The sequence below is a fragment of the Streptopelia decaocto genome, assembly GCF_964273445.1.
Source record: "Streptopelia decaocto genome assembly, chromosome: Z".
Lineage (NCBI taxonomy): Eukaryota > Metazoa > Chordata > Aves > Columbiformes > Columbidae > Streptopelia > Streptopelia decaocto.
Window position 1 is genome coordinate 27,389,326 of NC_138657.1, and position 23,306 is coordinate 27,412,631.

At 41.9% G+C, this 23,306-nt stretch overlaps 1 protein-coding gene across 1 annotated transcript in view; it reads right to left on the bottom strand.

Moving 5' to 3' along the window:
* Positions 1-19,176, bottom strand: part of GNAQ (G protein subunit alpha q) — a 137,844-nt gene extending 118,668 nt beyond the window's left edge. The window contains exon 1 of the mRNA XM_082074800.1: positions 18,629-19,176. Within this exon, the coding sequence (XP_081930926.1) occupies positions 18,629-18,764 (136 nt within the window). The 5' untranslated portion in view covers positions 18,765-19,176. The remainder of the gene's footprint in view (positions 1-18,628) is intronic.
* Positions 19,177-23,306: the final 4,130 nt, after the last annotated feature.

Sequence of the window (23,306 nt, forward strand, 5' to 3'; positions counted from 1 at the left end):
CTACACGGTGTGTCAGGATGAGGAACGCATGCAGAGAGGTGTGCAAGCCTGCTGAGAGCTACCGTGTGAGAAGCCAAAAACTAAAGGAGCTAGATGTACTGCAAATCTAATATTAGTCCAAAAATATTAGTCCAAATTACTTCCAAATACCAGTGTGACTGCATAGTTTAGACCAAATAAAACAGCACATTCAAATACATCTCACAGTAAGGTTTTTCAGAACAAATGAACCACTGGTGCCAGCAAGAATATCAGTACCTGACTGCACGTGGTAGAAACGAAAAGGAAATTCTACAAGTAGTCACTTTTAATGGAATTGTAACAAGATGATGTTCCCAAGATACTTAAATGTGAAACTTAGTTCAGATATCTAGTGAAGTGTTGGGTAAGACATGAAAAATCTTACTACTCCTAGGGAAGCATTTCAAGTCCAAACTGAAATCTGCCTCTTTTGTAGTTTTGGCATCTCAGCCTCCTTCCTATTTGAGTCTATAAATTGGGTGACATGTGAGAGGAGAAACAGTGTCATCTATGAGAGCAACATCTCCTGCCTCTACTCCTTCCCCTACTTGAAAATTTTGTTTCAGTGTGACACTTTTCCAAATGAAAAGCTATTGTGTGAGGGTGAGATAATGATCCACAAAGTCCACAGTTGACAGCAAACTCCTTATCATTTAGAAACAAAATCATGCAGCAGGATTCAAACTGCAATGATTATTTTAAGCAGATCACAGAAAACCAGCAAAGTTGCCGAGATGCAGTCACTCCCTGGTAACTCATGGCACCAAAAGCACTACAAAGCAAATGAAAAAACAAACGAAAAAAAAAAAAAAGTAACCAACCAAAATCCAGATCAGCCTGAATCAGCATTGTTTGAGAAATTATGGTGAGTGTGGATTCATTAATTGATCCAGGAATCAAGCCTGGTGCCAATTCCAGCATTCTTCTGAAATGTAGCTCAAAGAACTGTAATTACAATGAGATAAGAGAGGTAAGAGGAGGCAATGAGGTAAGAGAAGGCAGCTCACCATACTTATTGTTTCAGAGATACCATTAGCTTAGGAAAAAGAGGAAATACTCCTAGGTGACATTTATTTCTCAATATAGAACTGAAACAAATTGCATTATCATAAAAACAATTCACCTTGCTTGCTGATGGACTTAAATGTGCTGCCTGAAATTCAGAACAAGATTATTGTGAAGGCAATAAACTTTGTAATTTGCTTTATCAATTGGTCAAGAAGGAGGTTTGCTTCAAAGAGACTTAGGGAGGGAATCATTTTCTCCCTTCATGAAAAGGGATTTGTTAGTAAGGCAACTGTATCAGAACAGAGAATGGCAGGAAGGTAAAAGCTTCATTTACAACTGAAAAGCTAAATATAAAAATGCATTTCTAGAGATCCTCGTTACAGTCTCCTCAGTCAGAAACCTGACATACTCCAAGGTTCTTCACCATAGTGCAAGATACACTGGAAAATTAACAAGGTCACCATGCTTGGCCACACAGAGTACACACCAAAATCTCTAAGGCTTTCTCCACTTCTATTCCATAACATAGAAGAAGGTTTGTTTGTTTTGTTTTCTGGGGTTTGGTTGTTTTTTGTTGTGGTTTTTTGTGTGATTGGGGTTTTGTTTGTTTTTTGAACATACCTTATTCTGCAGGCAGAGGACTAAGACTGAAGCCTTTGTAGGAAGCAAATGCCTTAGCATATTTAAAGCAGGCCACTAAGAAAAGGCAGACAAGAAGATAATCTGGCATTCAAATGGCTTTTGCCTTCCATTCATTTACTAATTTTCACACACACAAAAAAAAGAAAGAAAATAGTATAACCCCAAATAGGTAACTCAACTAATAGCCATTACTGGAATAATAATCTAAGGAAAGCTTGGGAAACAACTTCCCATCATTTGGTTATTCAGGTCAAGATGCAAAGAAATTCTACAGCTTGAGGCTCTGATGACTATTTTGAACAAACAAACATACACAGACAAAAAAATAGCACACAAGACACAAAACCTGCACACAGGGTTATGACAAAAGTATAAACACAAGTACATTTTTGGAAAATAAGAGCTACAAGCCAAGCATGACTCCCTGATGGCTCTCACTTGCTGAGGGGTCCTGCTCTCCTCAAGCATTTCACTGCCTACTTACCGCAGCAGCACTGAGCAGCTATTTTACATTAAAAGACAGACCTATTCATGGGCCAAGGTTACAAATCCAGCGCACCCTGACAAATGTCCTGCCTCTCCCAAACTACAGGAGATGTTATACCATCAGACCACACCAACACCTTCATTCTTCCCCGCAGCAGACAGAGCTAATGTGTGTGTCGAAGCCTCACACTTCACTCTCCCAGACATCAAAGTCACCTGTAGATACCAAGGCAGCAGATGCTCTAGTGTACTGAAGATGTGACACTGGGGACACTGGGGGGGGGGGGGCGGTCCTAAATAAAGCAATAAAACATTGGGAGTAGGACTGCTTGTTGCTTTGGAAGTGGATGCCTGTCTGCACCTGAGCCTGGGTCCTTCCTCACCATCCCCACCAAGTGCCCTAAGAGAAGCCACCGGTTCCTCTAGCAGGCACCTGCTTCCCCCAGAGCAGCGTCCTGCCAGCTTTGGTCTCTCTCTCCCAGAAGCCAAGGCAGGAGCTGGCTGCTCTGCCACTCCAGCCCTGCCCAGCTCCGCCAAGGGATACACAGCAGCATCTGGCGTGCTTCTTCCTCACCCCCCACTGTTTTCACCTGACCTCACAGTAACCTCAATTAGACAGACTGTCTGTTTCAAAAAGTTAGCTGCATTTATTTTAGAATAGAGGTATATCAGTCTATTACATGTCCTTTTTTTTCATGGATGTACAGACTGACTAGCAGCCCTTATCTTTGCAAATAATCTCCTGACTCTGTAGCACACCTCTGTTAGTGATGACTGCTGACAGGAGAAAAGAAGGCGGCATTTTTTCCTTCTGTTACTTTTCATCTATAAATAATTTGTCTTGTGCAAAAGGAATTCACTGGCACTAGACAGGGCATCTCTGAGCACTGGGCAAAACAACTGAGTTCGTGACCACACCCAAGTGTCACTTACCAGCATGTTTTGGTACCAGTCTGGGCTTACACACACAGCCAGCATCACGCACACACTTCACACATGGTGTTAGCACACTGACAGAGCATGTGTACCCTAGTTGGAGGGGTTTAGTTCTGCTGTGTCTACTCCATTTGCCAACACCCTGAAACTACAACTGCTCTAGGTTGCATAATAATGCTGACATGGCTGGGGTTGCTGACACTGGATCAGGTGTGGAGGCCCCTTAGCTTGCAATCAACTGCTTGAAGCTACAGGCTGCCTCAGTCTGGAAGACTGTCCTGTACTACCCACCACAGCCCACAACCCAGGGTAACAGGTTAACCCTACTGTTTTCCCCACTGGACAGTCTAAGCAGTGAAGCTGGCTACTGCCCAAGAAGCATGCTGACATACTGCTACTGGAAGACCTCTGAACTGCAGAACTAAGGTTTTCACTGATTTCCCCTCAGGTACCTGGCCACAGTGGCCCAGGAGTGCCTATAAAACGATTCTTTGTACACCTGTAAGGGACTGATGAGTGAGTGGCAGCATAGTGAAACATGAATCCCATAGGATTCCCCCCATGCTAATTAAAGGCCTGAGTAAACTGGAGACACAGCAGACCTGGACCTGCAAGATGCTGCAGCAGCACAATCGCTGTATTTCACAGAATCACAGACTGGCTGAGGTTCTAAGGGACCCCTGGAGGTCATCTGCTCCAAGCCCCTGCAACAAGGCGCCCAGGACTTAATATCTCTTAAGGAGGGAGATTCCACAACCCCCCTGGGCAACCTGTACCAGCTCTCAGTCACTTTCACAGTGAAAGTATTTCCTGATGTTCAGAAGGATCCTCCTGTGTTTAAATTAGTGCCCCCTGCCTCTCACTGTGCCACTGGACATCACTGGAAAGAACCTGGCACGGTCCTCTTTGCACTCTGCCTTCAGGTATTTTTATACATTAGTAAGGTCCTCCCTGAACCTTCTCTTCTCCAGGCTGAACAGTTACAGCTCTCTTGGCCTCTCCTACTATCAGAGATGCTCGAGTCTCTTCATCACCTCAGGCACCTTTTGCTGGATTCTCTGCAAAAGCTCCATGCTTACCGCTCTTGTACCAGGAAGCCTAACCTCAAACTCCCTGACCACCAGGCAGAATGAGAAGCAGTCTAAATGCAGTAAAAGATGATGAAACATTTTTTTCCCAAAGCATACAGGAGCTCAGGCTGTCTTTGTGTCAGTGCAGCATCAAATGCCAACCATGCTTCAGCTTTTTTAGTGCATGTCTCAAAACTAAGCAAAAATGTGCTGGGCTCCACGGTTACAGACGACAATGAAGTCCCATAAGTAAGCAGCAGTCCCAGGGGCCTCTAATCTTCATCTTGGTAAGATTCAGTGTGTCCACAAAAGTCTGAAAGCTGGATGATGGTAAGTGGGAGAAGGCATCCTGTAAGCATCCCAGATTCTTCCAACTGCAGTTAAGTCCTGGAACATCCACGTCCTCCTTGATAACAAGGAGCACTCAGCTTCTAGGGACAGATCCAGTTCCTCTGCGATAGACACAGCACTCCTTACAGCAGGCCACTAAACCCTAGAGGTGAACTGGACAGGTAAAGAGCACATGACAGAGAGCTTTGCTCTGGGTACTAGCCACTGGATTTCTGTGGAAGACAGAGCTGTGGCGTTTATAGAGTTTTCATTGTCAGAGAAGGAGGAAAAACATTCAGAAAGGCAGACTGGCCAAAGAGATCAGAGTATCTTTGCACTATTGAAAGTGAAAGGGGAGGTGGGGTGGAGTCATTCAGCAGAAAAATCAAAGGAAGATTAAAATTAAATGAGTAATCAGTTTAAATGAATAAATTAGGCTCTTTGTACAAACATTCTAGATGCCTACGTGATAAACCCAAAGAATTGCTAATATACAGATGTAAAGAGAGATGTACAACACAAAGACTCAAACAAATAAAAGTTCAGTGATTAGCTAGCTCCTTCTTTTACACTTCAGAATTGCCTTGCAGCCAGGGATCTTTAATATTTTTGGTTCAAGTTTTAACAGAGAAAAATTGACACAAAAGCTGGTGCTGTGCCAGATGACTACATCACAGCTAATGCGAGAGACAACTCAGTGGCACTCCTTAAATACTTCTATGAAAATGGATGGAGATATCATCTCCCAGTGCCATGTAACTGATGTTAGAGACATCAAGTAAATTACCTTTGTATTTCTGAAGGTTCACAAATAGTAATTTGTAAAACAGAAAAGCACCACACAGAAATACTTCTTAAGAAAAAGAACATGTGGCAAAACTACAGCCAAAAGTAACTGCAGAAGCACGTGATTACAACTCAATCCTGTTTGCTATGTGTAAACAAGTCCAGCACCAGTAGTAGAGGTATGTTGTAGGTATACTGTGTTCCATGAGAGCTACTTTAGCAAAAGCTGACAGAATTACCAGTGTAAATAACCAGATTTAGATTTAACATAAGAGCAACTGGGAGTAATTTCAGAACATTTTATCAAATAGCCTACACAGCCTCAATTCTAGGAAACACTTAAAAAAGAAAATAACAAAAGCAGCCTGGATAGGAGGGGAGGTAAAAGGCAGAAAGTGGAATAGGCAAGTCAAAATTTGGGGAAATTTCCTAATTTATTAATAGAAGGAGTCCAATGACAAACTCCAGGGCTCTATGTGAGACTGTTCTCTTTTGGTTTTTTTTTTTTTTTTAAATCACAAAACACTTAAAACCACAATGGTGTCTCACTAAACACCTGTAGTAGAACACTTAATATTTGTCAGCATGGGAAAACCATACATAATCTGCAAACATTTTTTTTTGTTTTTAGGGAAACATAGACCACGTTTGCAATGGCAGTTTCCACTGTTGCACCCACTGAAGATAAATGCTAAGGAGGATTTACTAGTTAGATCATTGTCACTCAGCAGGACCAGACATCCCTTTTCAAAGAGTTTTAGAAGGACTAGCTAGGAAGTCATCTCTCCTTGTAACTCCTGAAGTGTCACCTCAAAAAATCCAAAGGATGGGAAAGGAGTGGAGGAAAGTAAATGCATACCAAGAGGTTTGCTGTACAAAGTCAGTGGTTTTGAGGAACTAGGCATCTGCTAAGCAACGGATCTAGTGTCATAAAACAAACCAGCTTAGCATGCATTAAATAACAGTTGTTTAAACAGTAAGTATTCAATTACACAGGCAGAAGTCCTCAACAGACAGCTGTCTCCCAGACAGGATCCTAGCGATATTAAGGTTGGGGTAAAAAACTTAAATATCTTCACACATGAGATAGAATAAAAAAAATAAAATTATTACTGACTACTTACAGGTGACACAAAAGCTGTGGACTGGTAAGTTAAGAAGAGGATATGATGCTGAAAAGTAATTAGAATAACCTGTAAAGCAGAAACAGGCAAAGACTGTGTGTCTGAATCCTGTTAAATATAAGCCTGTCAAACAATGAATGAAACAATCCTGAAAAGCAGTTATTTAGAAGAGCATTTTAGTTACAGCAGATAGTTGTCTAGACATGAATAGTTTAATGTCATGGCTCAGAAGGCTGTTGCGCTCCTTCAACACACCTCAACAGTGGTATCCCAACGAGCAGAAGAGAAATTTTATTCCTGTACTTGTAATAAAATGTAATAAAATCAGTGTTCAATTCTCACTATCTGTACTTCAGAAAAAAATGTTTAAGAGTTGGAAAGGAGTCAAAAGACAGATACAAGAACGATTAAAGGATTAGAAAATCCACCCTACAGTTACACAGTTAGGACTGAACTATGAACCATTCAGACTGAGCCATCAACAGGGGACACTGGAGTTTGTTTTTTTTTTGTCCTTGAAGTCATTAATAAATGTGTTGTTCAAAGGATGGTGAATTTAAACCATACAGAGTAGAGGAGGTTTATTTCTTATACTTCATCTAATGTCAGAAAATTAATTCCACAATAAATTAACAGGTTATCAGACAGGTTGCTGGTGTTTTGTGGAACACCCATGTTATTTTGGTTCAAAAAACACCTTGACAAAACAAACAAAACCACCAAACCACACCAAACACAACACTACCACACACAAAACCAACACACAAAAACCCAACCAAACAAAACCACACAAGCACAGGGATATATTCAATTAATGTCACTACACCCAAACTACAGTCAAGATTGTTAATTTGAAATATTGTGTTAAAGAAAACAGATTTACTAAATCAACGAATAAACATTTGTCTTGCTTATGGCTCTGTTCTGACCACTCCCCAGAGTTCTGGCAATCTGCGCACATAAAAAACCTTGCAAATAAATGGGTAGGTATTAGAGAAATGCATGTCACGATGCTGAAGTAGCTTGGTATCATGTACACAACACAGATAAAACACACAGGCATGTAAGGTGATGACCTGTTCCAGCAGCTAAGGATTATTCCAGAAAATATCATCACTCCTTGGAGATACAACCAACTAAAATACAGAGATAAGTCATTACAAAGCACTGTCAGAGTGGTATTTTTTCCTTTTTTTGAAGCTATTCCAACATAAGAATGTCCTCTCAAGGCTTGGCAAGTCATATATACAGTAATGCTGCAAAATGGCTAATAAAAAGGACACCTTCTTTTGTGTTTTGAAACAACAAATGCCATGTATCTTGTTCTGTTTTACTGGTTTTACATTACTTAATGGGAAAAATGCAAAGACAAAAGAATGCAGTATAAAAATTTAAATACTACGCTCTTCATTGTAGTATATGAAATAGCAGACCAAAAAAGTCTGTAAACCAAAAGATTTGGTCAAATTATTCTCTGAGAATAACCAAATGAAAACTCCACTAACAAAACTAACATGGTTGTAAAGTAAAAAACAAACAAACAAAAACCCCAAATAAATAAACAAAAACTACAAAACCACACCAAAAACAAACAAAAACCCCACAAACCACAAACAAACAAACCCCAAACAACAAACAAACAAACTAACAAACAGCATAAGAATACCATTACCCACAGAACGCTTGTGTCAGAAATTTCTCCAAAGGAAACAGCTTAAAGCCAAACGTATTAACTTCACTGTTCAGTGTCAGAGGTTTGCATTTGTCACAGGGAGTACAGCCACAATCAAGCTATTAGCAAATTCAGTTCATGTTGTTTATCTGGTTTTGGTTCAAAGGCTAAAATCTTTAGAGATTATCATAAGTCTAGTTCTTAAACCTAACCAGATTTAATAATTAATAGCAGTGTATTACTATGTTGTACAGCCAAACACAGAACAAAACCACAGTGAATCAGAATTCATTATTATCATGTCTTGCAGACAAGAAGCAAGAATGAATGGAATTAAGCAAATAAACTCCAAGAGAACAAAAATTACCCTGGACAAAAAATGTTTCTAGATTCCAATGATCACAGATGGTATTAAACCCCAAGCTTAAATGAACACAAGTCAAGCCATCTTTAAAAGCAAAATATTACTGACGTTAACATCAGAATTAGAGAAAAAACACTATTAGTCAATTTACTTAAATTCAGTAACTCAAATGAACCTCTTTGTCCTGTTCAGAGAAAATACTCAATTTTAAATTTTAACAAAAGCAAATTTACTCCTGAATAGTCTGTTCTGCCTTTCTATGAAATCAGCTGCTAAATCAGGACAGTCATCTAAGCGAAATCCACCTTTTCATGGATCAGAGTAAATGTTTATTATCTACTTCAGTTTATTTACCATTTCGCTACTGAGATAAACAGAGACCATGAGGAAACTGAACACAGCACAAAAAAGTCTCACACTATTTCTTCTTGGCATTCTCTTCTCATCAAGAAAAATGAAAGTTATGTTTAGGTACATTTTCAGAGAAAAATGAATGAATAAATAAATAAATGAAAACAAAGCATTGCTCCATCCAGCAATCAGGTTGGGAAGAAGTATAACATCCTTAATTCCAGGAAATTACTTATTAACAAAGCATCTAATGACAGAATCGTTTGCATTGGAAGGGACCTTCAAAGATCATCTAGTCCAACCCCCCTGGCATGGGCAGGGCCATCTTTCACTACATAGGTTGCTCAGAGCCCCGTCCAGCCTGACCTTCAACTCTTCCAGTGATGTGTTACCCACAGCTTCTCTGGGCAACCTGTTCCAGTGTCTCACCACCCTCATCATAAAAAAAGTTCTCCCTTATATCCAATCTATACCTACCCTCTTTCAGTTTAAAACAGTTGTCACTTTGTCCTGTCACTACAAGTCCTGGTAGAAAGTCTCTTTTTTATAAACTCTCTTTGTATATTGAAAGTCCGCACTAAGGTCTCCCCAGAGCCTTCTCCAGGTTGAACAACCCCAACTCTCTCAGCCTGTCCTCACAGCAGAGCTGTTCCAGCCCTTTCATCATTCTTGTGGCCTCCTCTGGCCCCCTCCAACAGGTCCATGTCTTTCCTGTACTGAGGGCTCCTGAGCTGGACCCAGGACTCCAGGTGGGGTCTCACCAAAGCAGAGCAGAGGGGCAGAATCACCGCCCTTAACCTGCTGGCCATGTTCCTTTCAATACAGCCCAAGATACAACTGGCTTTCTGGGCTGCAAGTGCATATTGCCAGCTCATGTGCAAATTTTCATCCACCAGTATCCTCAAGTCCTTCTCCGCAGGGCTGCTCTAAATCCCTTCATCCCCCAGCATGTAGTAATTTTGAGGATTGCCCCAGCCCAGGGGCAACACGCTCAAGACCTTACACTTGGCCTTGTTGAACTTCACGAGGCTTCCATAAGCCCATTCCTCAAGACTGTGAATGCCTTCCTCTGGATGGCATCCCTTCTCTCAAGTGAATTAACTGCACCACTCAGCTTGGTGTAATCCGGAAATCTGCTGAGGGTGCAGCTCAATCTCACTCTGTCATAATGAAAATATTAAACAGAACAATCCCTTAAGGGAAAACACTCATTAATCGTTCCCACTTGGATACTGAGCTACTGATCGTAAGTCTTTGGATGGAGTCATCAAGCCAATTCCTTATCCATCTAACAGTCCATCTATCAAACCCTTATCTCCTCCATTTAGCAGTAAGAATGCTGTGGGGGACCACATGTGAGGCCTTACAGAAGCCTAGACAGATGATATCCATAGCTCTTCCTTTGTCCAGTGATGCAGCTACTCCATTGTAGACAGCCACTAGATTAGTCAGGCACAATTTGTCCTTGGTGAAGCCATGCTGGCTGTCTCTCGTCACCTCTCTGTCTTCCACGTTTCAACGTATCTTCCAAGAGGATTTGTTCCATGGTCTGATGGTTAAGGCTAAGTTACAGCCTGAGTTTTAGCATTGCCAAAGATGTTTTCCCATCTCAGGGGATGAAAAAAACGTTTCACGTGAGAATTGTAAGGATACTTGATGGGTTAGGGTTATGGTAATGAAATAAAGGGACTTTGATCTTTAAATCTCTCTTTCAATAATGTGCCAGCTCAGCAGTGTTCAAAAGTCAGTCAGACAGCTGCTGGGTGGCCTGCGCTCAGAGATAAGCTACTGATCTCATCATTGCTAACGATGACCAGGTACATACACCATAAACCCCCCTCATAAAAACTGGCAGCCCTAGGATAGAAGAGATTAAATTGGCATGGGGATTGTCACCCTTTTTGAAAACACTTCTAAGTGTCAGGTTCCATCAACACAAAAAACTGAAATTAAAAGGAGCAAAAAAGAACTTGACCTGACCTACTTACATATATGTGTAAGACCCTGCTTTTTATTCTTTGGGCTTTTTTTCCCTCCCAGCACAACTACACGGTGTCTCACTTTCTAGGCTACCATTATATCCTTTTTAAAAACAGAAAATAAGTAGAAATTTTGTAAGAATCCTTATTTTCTCTCCTAAAAGTTCAACAGATTTAAAGCAAATTTAAGAATCCTTATTTTCTCTCCTAAAAGATCAACAGACTTAAGCAAATTATGCTTCTAACAAAGGAGAATTTGGGGGTTGTGTTCAATTTTTTGAAGTTGTTCCTTTTTGCCTATCACTTTTGAAACATTTTCACCATCAACATAAATGTTGATTTCAACATCACCTAGACAACACTCTCCAAAGGGCAAACATCAAGTAATTCAAATACCTGGACAGCTACATAAGAACCTGTTGAATATGCATGAATGATGCCTTCAGTTTTCAGCATTAATTTCCATTGCCTTTACTGATCTAGCTATGAGACGAAGTGGTATACACAGTGCTTAGTAAATCTAGTATTAGAGCAAAATAAAGGTTCCATACTTGATCCTCAGTTTCCCAAACCTGACCAGTTCCTAAAAGCACAAGGAATTATGGCATCTTTCCCAACTGTTATGCATTTTGGTTTGTTTTTTTTTTTTTCTGGCCTTATTAGTTAGCAGTTGCTGCTACAGAAACCTTCTGTTTTACTTTCTGGCTGACTCTATTCACCAAGAAACATCGGCCAGAATAGCTTTAGGCATTCTTTTCCAATATTCTCTATTAAAAAGAAAGATAATTAACATCAACATTGAAAAGTTAAAAACTCTCCAGTGATGGGTTTATAGAACCAGGAAAGATAAGCAACTTTCACATAAGTTCTCATTCAGTACAATTCTTGTCAAAAATTATCTTGTTTCTTCTGAGTTTCCAGCTGGTAGAGCATGAACTGGCCAAGGACCAAGACACAGTATGCTAGCAGCCAGTGAGCATATAGCTCAGATACAGTGACATACTAACAAGACTAGGCAGCAATGTATAGTCTGTGCCATAAGAGCAAATACTGTGAAATCTAAAATATTTTTACCTAGTGGAGAATTTCAAACCATATAAGACATGTTTATTACATAATATCTCAGTTTATAAAACAAAGATCAAGAGGGGTATTTATTTTGCTTGATTTCATGGCTATATAATAACTAAACCAGTAATTTCTAAACTCTCAATTCCTGTTTACTGAAAGAATCTATAACAGGTTGGGTTTCCATCACATGCAATTACACCAAATTCCTACAAACTAGTAAACCTGATCTCTTGTATTAGGTTTAACTCTAAGGTGGCTGAGCCCATCTGGAAAAACAAAACAAAACACCAAACCTCCTGATCCACATTTGGTGATACTTACCAAGATTAGAATTGTATTTTCAGTTAACTTCAAAAGAGGTAAGGACCTAACTGCACTGATCTCTTCAGAAGAGAGATTTTGGCAAGACAAAAAAAAAAAAAAAAAAAAAAAAGGAAAAAAGAAAAAAAATAATATAACATATTTCAAATGCTGCCTGCCCTTGCCACAGTCTCCCTTGGGGAAAAGCAAATCCTTTTTCAAAACACTTTTGAGAGCTGAGGCTGAGTCCTCAAGCATTTAGACAAGGACCGCTATGGCACTGTCCTAGATGCACAACAAAAGGCACAGATTACCAATGAGGACAGGGCCTTGAATAGACATTTTACCCATGTATCTGCTCTTGAGATGAAACCAGACCCAGATTCAATCACTAGACAAAACTGTCTGGTACCACTCCTAACAGATGCTGCTGCTGCTTGCAGAAACTCTCTGATGTTCTGTTGCTTTATTCAAGCAACACACATACTGCCCACCAGCTCCTCTTCAGAGAAAGACAAACTGAACCACCATGGTGTGGCTCACCTAAACTGCACTGTTCACATCGGCCATCTGCTGGACGATTCTGCCTGAATGGATCCACTGACAAAGGAGGAATCTTGTTCGGTGGGTTTTGTTTCTGGAATAGCTACACCACCTTCTCAAATGCAGAATGAAATCAAAGACAGCACTTTTCTGTTGGCAACTGCATCTGCATAGGGCGTCTGGAATAAAACCCTACAGTCCTGTTAAACACTAAGTGTAGTTTGCAAATTAAGTAGTTTGACTATTCCACATCATTCATCCTTTGAAAACCCACAAAAGACACGAACCTGTAGATAATCACCGTTCAGTTTAGTTTCTGTATCAATGTTACTTATTGGGGTGACAACATGCTTTCAGAACATCTAAGATTTAATCTTTAATTTAGCTTGAAAAAAGCATTTGTGCTGTTCCAGGAACTCCCCCAGTAACTTCCAAAACTTAACTTCTAAAACTGTGATATCTCTTAGACTCATGCCCTCCCACGTTACTGCACCTAACTTTTTTGCACAGAATTAACAATACTAAAGCCTGCTGTATGCTTCCTTCTTTGACACTAGGAACACCACATACATGACCTCCTGGTACTTCCTACGCTCTAACTCTTCCTTGCTTTTGTGGCGCTTTCCTGCTCTTCATTCCTGCCAGTCAGAGGTTTTACAATTAGAGCAAATAAAAGGTGAATTTTGAAAAATTTCCATAATTTTATTAATAACAGCTGTTCATACATGGTAGCATTCAAGTGCAAGAACAGATTTTTCCTGAGTCTTATCCCATTCAGCCAGACAAGAAAAAACACTCAGTGTTTCAAGTATTCTATTATGGCAATAAAGCTAACTACCATTAATCACATATCTATCTTATAATGTTATTTCACACCTTCCTGGGATTAATTTTGCAGAGATTGTAATATTACTTCAAAAGAAATGCTTTCCTCTGTGAAACTGCGATTGCCATTATATACCAACAAGAATAATCTGAAGCAGCTAAAAAAGCAGAATTATTCTTTCTTAACTTTGCAGCATACACTCAAATGTCCATTCTCAAGAGATTCTTCTGCTCAGGATAAACTTTTGCCTCCTGCACTAATTCAATACTGTTCAGCAATGTAAGATAAAACTTGGGGTCACTTGGCTCTTTGATGTATGAGTAAAATTAAATTAATCAGGACTCTGACTATTCAGGCCTTCAGACAGTTCCTGTTGACTTCAGTGGATGTAGATCACTTCTAAAGAAGTAAAACCAAAACAGCAACAAACACTTTTTAACAGCTGCAAATAAAATACCCCTTTGTGTACACTATAAGTAAATAAGTATGTTCTTCAATACATTCTAGATATACATTCTCCATATGTTATCACACTGGTAGTCAGATGTTGATTTTTGTTTTCCTCAAGAGAAAAAAAAATATATTCATGTCTAGCTAAGTATATATAAAAGCGGTTTACATCCGCAATGAAATTATATTTCCTTAGAAAGAGCTTCTGCGAAATGAGAGATATCTACCACATGTGATATGTGTTATAACACATATCAAAATGTATGTTAACTATTTGTTCATTTTACAGTTCTAAATATGTACTGTGGTAACTACCTAAAACTACTGCAAAGTATTCAGTGTGAGTAGGACAGAATTATACAAATACAAGTTACAGGAAAAATAAGAAAGCTTGCTTGTTTCTCTAGCTGAATAAGAAGTTATACAAACCCAGAATCCTCCATTGATGGCTTAATGGACCCACTTCCTCTTCAATATATCTACAAAAAGTCTAAGTCTGCTAATTCATCAAGTTCTGCATGTAAATCTTTGATTCATCTGACACAGGTATAAGAAAATAAATGCATATTTTCTGCGTGCTTGCTGAATATTCACCTTATGTTCAAAAGCATCTTTCCATGTAAGACTGGTTGCCATTCAGTCTAATTCAAATGGCTTATCTTCCACCTTTTTTCTTTGGTAACATATAGAGAATGGAAGGACACTCCTATCATGCAACTCTCTTCACTGACACATCTGCTATCTCAAACATAAGAAGCACCTACCACTTAAAAAAACAAAAAAAACCCCGTGTTTTGTACATGACACAATACCAATAAATATGCTGCAAAACAGCGAACAGTGTCACACACCTCCAGTACTTCATTTGGACAAGGCTTATAGATATGTAGGTGTAGCTAGCCATCTAGCATGATACTGCCAGACTACTTTCTTAGATACTCAAGGCACTTCCCACTGAGAAAATAGTATATAACATGAATATAGAGTGTGGAGGCAAGGGATGCCTAGGATTTAAGTTTTATGGCTACAATCTATCATGCGGACCCAAATGCTGCTTTCTGAGACCATGCAACGCTTCCACGCACAACAGGCAAAACGATGTATATAAGAACTAGAGCACATGGCTCCTACTACTTAACAATAAATATGTACATACAGGCTTAAAATACAATCATACAGAATAACATACATTTTTGTTTGGCATATACCAACATAAAACATTAAAACACCTCTTTTTTTTTCCAATTATAAAACCAATGTGTTTTTATACTACAATCAAATGAGGCATGTATATTAACAACTGCAAACTCTGGAGAACAATCATATGGTTTTACAAAGTCTTCAGCAATAACGAAATCCAGAAGAATTTGAAAAATACATAAGATTTAAACCAAATCCAGTCTTCCACTGAGTTTGTTCCAAAGTGCCTTAAACATTACAGCCTAGTTGTGCTAGCCATACTACTACTATGCCTTTGTAATATGCTTCAGTGCTCATTTCTGAATTCTGGCTTTTCAGAATTACAATAGCAAAAAAATGCTTTGGCCTTTTCTAATCTGTTCCAAAACTAAGCAATGATGTACAATGAAGTACCTAGAAGTGGTATTTTCATGTTTAATCACAGAGGTAGTTTCTTTTTAAACTAATACTTAAAAATAATCTTAGCATGCAGTTAAAGTAACCTTTGAAACTCTTTGATACTGTGAAAAATAAAAAGATATCATCATTAATACACAGAAAGGGTGAGCCAAGCACTTTGTGTGCGTGTCACTCAGTAACAGGAGGAAATTAACTCCCATTGCAAGGAAGCACTGTATCTTCCACAAGTTAAGGGAGAAAAAAAAAACCTACTCATCCAATTTTTTTTTTCTTTATATTTGCTACTTAAGTGCATTTGCACATACATACATCTAATTTTTAAACAAGTATATAAAAAAACAACTATCTGGAACAGATACGCTTATTTGTGCTTTAAAACCCTTTGAGTTAATAATACCTTTCACTTTGCAGTTCCAAAAAGTCTGAAGAACACACATGGTCAATTAATATGATTCATTTTAAACTGTGCTAGTACTCTCCTTATGAGCCAAAGGATATGGCTCAGTCCCATGTTCAAAATCCTTTAACCCACTTAGGCTTTATGTCCCATAAAACTTTACAAAGTGGGACTGAGAAGTTGGCACTTCTGAAAAAAATAATAAAATAAAACCACGCTCACCTATGTTTACATAAAATAAAATAAAACAACACTAGTTGTTAAAGTTTTTGAGGGGGAAAGACATGTAATGGAACAGCAAAAGTTTATTCAATTAAAAACAAAACAACAAAAAACAAACAAACAACAAACAAACCCCAAAACAACAGAAAAAGAAAACAAACCCACTTTTTTTTTTTTCAGATTACTTTTGTATTACCAGCCTCATTGTTTTTAATGACTGCTTTTCTATTCTAAAATGGTTTTGTCTGTCACAAAACCTTGTGAATGACCCACACAAACAACACAAACATAACAAATGAGCAACTGCCCATGCTGAGGAAGCATCTGATAGGTGCTATCAGATACCTAAAGTAAACCCACCAATAAAAAAGTTTTCCTCAAAATCTGTTCATAAATTTAAACCTGAATCTCTACACAATCCCATGACTCTGACAGCAGTTCACCACTATGCTGCATATTACAAGACTGTTAATCTTTAAGTGTTAAATTTAATCCAAACAGCTACTTATGCACACGAACTTTCAGCCAAACACAGGACAGAGGCTGACAAGGCAAATGACCAAAAATGTGTTCACAGTAACAATTTCTGTGCTGGTTTCATTACACAAGTATACAAATAACTCCTAGTATGAGCAGCTGACTGTTCACCTCTCTTGGTCTCTAGTTCATCATGCTTACGCCTTCACAAATGTGCCAGAACTCCTGGTTTTGCACTAATGCTGATGAATGTAAAAACCTTTCACACACATACTTAAGAGGGTTTTCCCCAACACCTTCTGGCTTCTCCCCTGTTCTCCCTCAACTCACAGCATCCTGTCTGGTCCCAAGTGATGTCACAACCGGACCCCAATCTAACACGACCTACCCCTGTGCTTCACATTACCGGTGGGAGGGCACTGCCAAGCAGTATGAGGTCTGCATCCACACCTGCAGAAGCGGATCTCTGAATGCCTTCCCTGGGCTCATTCAGTAAATTTCATACATTTTTAAAACTCGAAGAAGCCTCTAGCACTACTGTGAAGAAGAATCAGAAAATACAGATACACTTGCACCTGAGTAGCAAGTCAAATATGTCAACTGCCTCTGCTGAAGCGCATGTATATCATTAAGTAATTACACTTAAACATCCATAAAATTAAGCAAAGGCAAGCTATCTATCCCCTATATTCTGTTTGAAACCTGAAGCAGTCACAACATGCACTTCCATCAAACAAAACCAGGCCAAAACGAGACAGACCGTTATAACCGGGAACGCTGCATCTGTCTCCACCACTCCTTTCCCATGCCAGCTAAGGATCCCAACACCTTTCTCCATATGCATAAGACAAGCTGCAGGAAACAGTACATTAATATGGAAGCCCTAAAATGTATTCTGACTTTTATTTTCAACTCTCCTTACCTCATTGGAAAGGCGGTTTTCTCCCCCAGTATAAATCACTACTTTCATGTACATAATCCAAGACAAAAATCTTCAGCATAAACATCCCGCGTCCACTTGGAACACCCCCACTCATGCACGCACCAGACAGTGGTGCAGACATGTTCCGAGGCCTGCAAGTCCCAGGCAGACGCCGTATAACCACAGGAGCTACACGACATAGTACAGCACACTGCATACGGACAGATGTATTTTAATTCAAAAGGCTTATTTTAACACACGCCAAATTTCTATTAGATAAACACTTCCTCTGCATGCTTGCGGCTCCAAAGTAACAACCTGTTTTAACCAAAGATAAACGATACAATAGATTTTATTTCCTGACCAGTGGGTGGATTCCAACGGTATTAAAGATCCTGTCATCCTCCTGCATACTTCAGGTTAGTCCTCAGCTTCCTGTGTGAATCTGGGGCTTTACAGCTCTCTTTTATTTATAAAAAACAGCCTATAGTATGACCATAAGCCCCTTATCCCAGTTTACCTCATTAAATAAAAATCACAACGAAAAATGCAACCAGCGAGCCAACAACCTTCCCGACGCTCACAGAACAATGCAGATATTAAACCCGCCACCATCGATCTGCACAGCAACTCTGGCGAGTCCCTTCGTTAACCCGCTTTCTTGCCATCGCTCTCCCTACACACACCGCCCCCGACATCTGCCCCCCCTTCCCGCCCCGCACCCCCTCACTTACCAGCCATCCTTCCCCTCTCCATTTTGGAAGGCCGTTCGCCCTTCACACCGAGCCCACCCGCAGAAGCCGCAGCCCTCGCCCCGCCGGCGGCGATGCCCGCGGGCGGGCACACACGACACCCCGCGGCGGGGGCACGGCCGTCGGCTCCCCGCGGGCAGCCCAGCCGGCCCCGCGGCCGCTTGCCTCGCCCCCGCCATGTAACGCGCCGGCCGGAGGGAGCCCGGGGCGGCGATGCCCGGGCTGCTGCCTCGGCGGCACCTGGGGCGTGAGTGACGGCGGTGGCCCGGCCGAGCCGGGCGGCGGCAGCCCCGCACTCACCCAGCAGCAGCAGCTTCAGCTCCCGGCGGGCGTCCCGCTTGTCCCGGCGCAGCTGCCGCTCGATCTCGTCGTTGATCCGCCGGGCTTCCTTGGCTTCTTCGCTCAGGCAGCACGCCATGATGGACTCCAGAGTCATTCTTCCTAACTGGTTCAGACACAACCCCCACCCCCCCTAAAATCGCACGCACACACACGCACCCCGCACTCACACACACGCACCCCGCCGCCGCCGCACCGGCCCCCGGGGGCACAGGCGCTCTCTGCCCGAGAGCCCCCGCCGGGCGCCGCAGGGCAAGCGCAGGCAGCTGCCTCGATGCCACAGAGAGGCGAGGAGAAAGAGGCAGGGCCGCTGGCGGCGCGGATCCCCGCTCCCTGCCGCTAACACCCGCTGCTGCCAACTCCTCCTCTCCTCTAAATCATGCACCGAACAACATGGAAACATCCACCGCGGCGGCAGCAGCGCTACCCAGCCGAACCGCTCGCCGCCGCCCCTCGCCCTCCTTGCTCCCCTTCCCTCGGCGCCGCCCGCAGGCAACACGATCCCCGACTGTCTCTGGCGGACAACACCCCCACCGCCCTCCGACGCGACCACCCCACCCCCTGTGGAAATGCTAATGTCCGCTAATCCCTCCCCCGCTCCGCACACACATTTCCCGGCCGCTGCCCGTTCTCTGGAGCGGAAGCCCAGCTGCTGCGGGGTGGGCGAGCCCGCCGCTGGCCGCCGCGAATAGCGTCCTCACGGCCGACTCCCCCTTCCCGGCGGGGCGGCCGTTCGCCCCTCTGGCGGGAGAGCCGCTGCCGGAGAGCAGCCGCGGCTTGGCTCAGTTCGGCCCGGCCCTGCCCGTAACGACGAGAGAAGGGGCGGGCGGCGGACACCCGCCAGGGAGGAAGAGGAGGCAGGCAGGGGCCGGGCTCGCCCGGCTTTTCAATGGCTCAGCTCCGCGGGCGTGGTGAGGCAGAAATATGGCGGACCGTTTCTCCCGCCGCCTCTCCCCCTCTCCCGCCGCGCCGTCGCACGCCGGGGGCGAGCGGCCGGGGAAGCCGGACCCTCCCGGGATGCCGCCTCCCGGCCGGGCCCGGCGCCCCGAGGCCGCCCCCGCCCGCCGTGCGGCCGTGGCGAAGGGCAGCGGAGCTGGGGGGAGAGGCCGGGGCGGTTTCTCACACCAAATGGCCGCGAGGAACGCAGCCGGCTCGGGTTCGTCCTGCAGGGCAGCGCTTTCCCTAGCGCCAGGCGCTGCCTTTGCTTTCGCTTCTTTTGTTTTTAGTCGGGGACTCACATTTTTATGCCGTGCCTGTCCTAGAAGAGCTGGCTTGGCTTGGCAGGGACGGGGTAGAAAATGTGAGAGCTGACAGGAGGGAAAGGAAAGGGAGGGAAGAAGCACCTTCTCCACCTTCAGCCGGAGTGGCAACGCGCGGCGGGACGCGGAGCGCACACCGCCGGGCTCGGGAAGTTTTACACCCGCAGCCCTGACACCCCGCCCGGGCGGCTCTGTAGTACCGGGGGACAGCAAAGGCGTTTGCCACCGGAGCGGTGGGGCATTTCCCGACCTCACCGGAGGGAACTGATGCATTCGCTGTGTTTTCTATTCCGCCGTTGTCACCTTTATTCAGCCATCGCCAGTACCTGCCACCCCCCGCCCCACCGTGGCCTCGCTCCCCCCAGTCCCTGTCGCAGCCGAGCCCTTCTCAGGTGGCCCCAGCCCGATGGGCACATAGCTGAACGGGACATACATTGACGCAATTTTTCGGTTTCTTGTGGATTCATGAACTCCTTGTGAAATTCCCACACCTGCCCTTCGTGTGCCGACCTCCATATTAAACTATTTATATCTGGGAGTGCTGCAAAATCTGCCGAGAAACTTGTACTAACCTATGAAGCAGGTAGAGGCGCACGTCGCTCTCCGTCTTCTAGTTTGGGTGTGAGATGTCTTTTCCAGCACCTCTTGACATCTGTTTGAGGTTCATGTGCTCTTTCTTAAAGCTCTTTGTATGTACTGACTATATGAATTAAGTAGGGTCCACTGTAAGGCGTAAGACTAGGAGGGAAATAAAAATGAGAATAATCAGGAAAATAGTAGAGTCAATCAATTTTTAGAGCACGAAAAATTTTTCCATTACTTTAAAAAAATGCATGATTTCCACATAGATCTATGTAGTATTTTTATGTATTATGTATAAAAAGAGTTAATAGAACTTCAAATCCTTTTAATATTTTTTTATTCCCGTAAATTAATACATGAGTTTTAGTCAAAATTGTGTAATCCTAGTTTTAGTAATAAAATTAAATTTCATTCAAACCATCTTCTCTATTTTAAAACCTCATAGGTATAGCTATGTATTTATCTGTCTATCTTTTGTCCCAGATTAATGCATTAGTATTAAATCCAATAAAGATCTAAGGATGGAATTACAGGGGCAGTTTACGTAAAAATGCGAATAAGTAATGAAGGGAAAAAATTTCTTCATGAAATTAATTCTCAACATACCAGAGTTTTCTTCTAAAAGCTGTGGCCCAAAAGGGTGAAGCTGGGTGCATGGTACAGGTCAGTACTCAATGGATGTGCAACTGTTTTGTGCCTAGAACACTGGTACATGGAGTTCAAGTCTGCAGCGACCATCTTCTGGCATCATGTTTAAAGAAGGGGTATGAATGGCTTGATGAATTTGCGAACTTTGGGTGGACTGTATCAAAATGCTCCCCCTAATTGTGGGCACAGCGGTTCTATTGAAAACTACATACCTCAGACAATATTGTAACATTCCCCAGTAGATTAAGTCTGACTCAACTTTCTTAACCAAGTCTTTTATATGCTTAGTGTATTATAGAAGGCATGAACACAGTGTGTACCTCAAATGCAGAACTGTCATTTAATTTTGCATTTTCAACAAGACACCCCAGAGACCATAAATTTCATCTGTATCTAGTGCTCCCATTGACATCCTTGGATTTTAAATCTCCATTGAATAAATACCTCCAGATTTTTAATGGATGAGCCATCTAGTCTTGAATCTGGCATCAGCAGGTGGCTGTTACACGCTGTTTTACCCCTTGGCGTTGTATCTTAGTGGCTAAGTCAGAAGAACCCCCATTATGGACAATTACATGATAATAAACCTATGAGGAAGTTTCTTTCCAGCCCTCATCTCCATAATGGATGGATTTTGTTTTGAAACACGAAATATCCTTTATAAATATTTCATCCTAATAAGATCTATCAGTAAATGACAGACGCCGTTATTGCCCATACAGATAATTATTATCCATAGATACTATGCATACTGTTGCCTAATCCTGGATAGATACTTCCTGATAAGCCTCCCGTCACGTTAATAATCTCATATTCCTCTATCCAAGTAGTCTCCAGTGCATGGCTTATAGCAACCCCGTTGCCTGTGAGACATTTTACTGTCGCTTACTGCCACAGGAAATTAAAACTTAGAAGTGAGGCTGACGGAAGGAGCAAGGTATGATTTTAAACACCCTCCATCTTCAATATTATTCCTTAGAAACGAGCAAAGACTGGGAAACCACCAGTCTGTTAATCATCTCTTCTGTTCTTTGAACTAATCTATACCACTTTTTAATTTCTTCCTTCCATATGCCTGAAGATATTTATTGTCACTATCCTCTGTCTCTTCTGCTCGCAACATGTTTTCTGTGATATTTTGACAGATTTCGAACAGCATCTGAACTTGGTACTCACATGACAGTAAACCAGCAGGTCATGTACTGCAATATTGCAGGATTTTCATAATTAGTTAGTCAGCATCTCACCTTAAGCAATGGAGTATCTTGTAAGTGCTGTTTGCCATTGCACATTAGGAAGATGTTTTCACAGTGCCATGCACAAGTACATCTCAGTCTTGTTTGTAAGTACTCACAGTTAATGTAGAAGCCACCACTATGTCTGAGTAGAGCAAATTATCCTTCTGGTATGCCACTCTAATCAGGTTTTTGGTTTTGTGTTTGGTGTTTTGTTTGTGTTTTTTTGCTGTTGTTGTTTTAGAGATTTTGTTTTGTTGTTGTTCTTTTTAAACAAATTGTATCTGCTGGTTCTCTACTGTTAAATGAATAACATCCAGTATTTGCAGTTTCCTTCAACCGATAGAATCAGGATGTCCCACTATGTGTGTTTTGTCAAATCACCTTCTGAAAGTTTCCCAGTGTTATTTTTTTCAATATTTATTTAAGTTGTCTGCCAAGGCCCTAGGGTACAGACTAATGATTTAGGAAGGGTTAAAAAACCCCCTATTTGTTCATTGATTTATGTGAAATTTAAAAAATTTATTTCCTTTTAAGCTATTTGCATGTCAAGGTTCTTATTGATCACTTACTTTTGAAAAAGTACAAGAATGCTCTCTTGATCCTGCTAGTTTTTTCTATCAACATCAGTGGAGGGATGTTCTGCAGAAAAGTATGGTATGTGTATCATTATTGCTGTACACACCATATATGTTATAGCATAATACAGCACGCTATCAAAAGCCTCAGGATTGTTTAATGTTTTCCTTTGTAGTCTTAAGTACCAGAAACTCCATTTTATGAGTGATTTTTATTACTGAACAGTTAGTTTCAGGTGTTTGCCAAAGCCTACAAAATTCCAGTGGAAACCCTTTAACTACAGGCGCTGCCGCAGGCTCAGGGGGTGGTGGTGCAGCATCCTATCCCCGCCCTGGC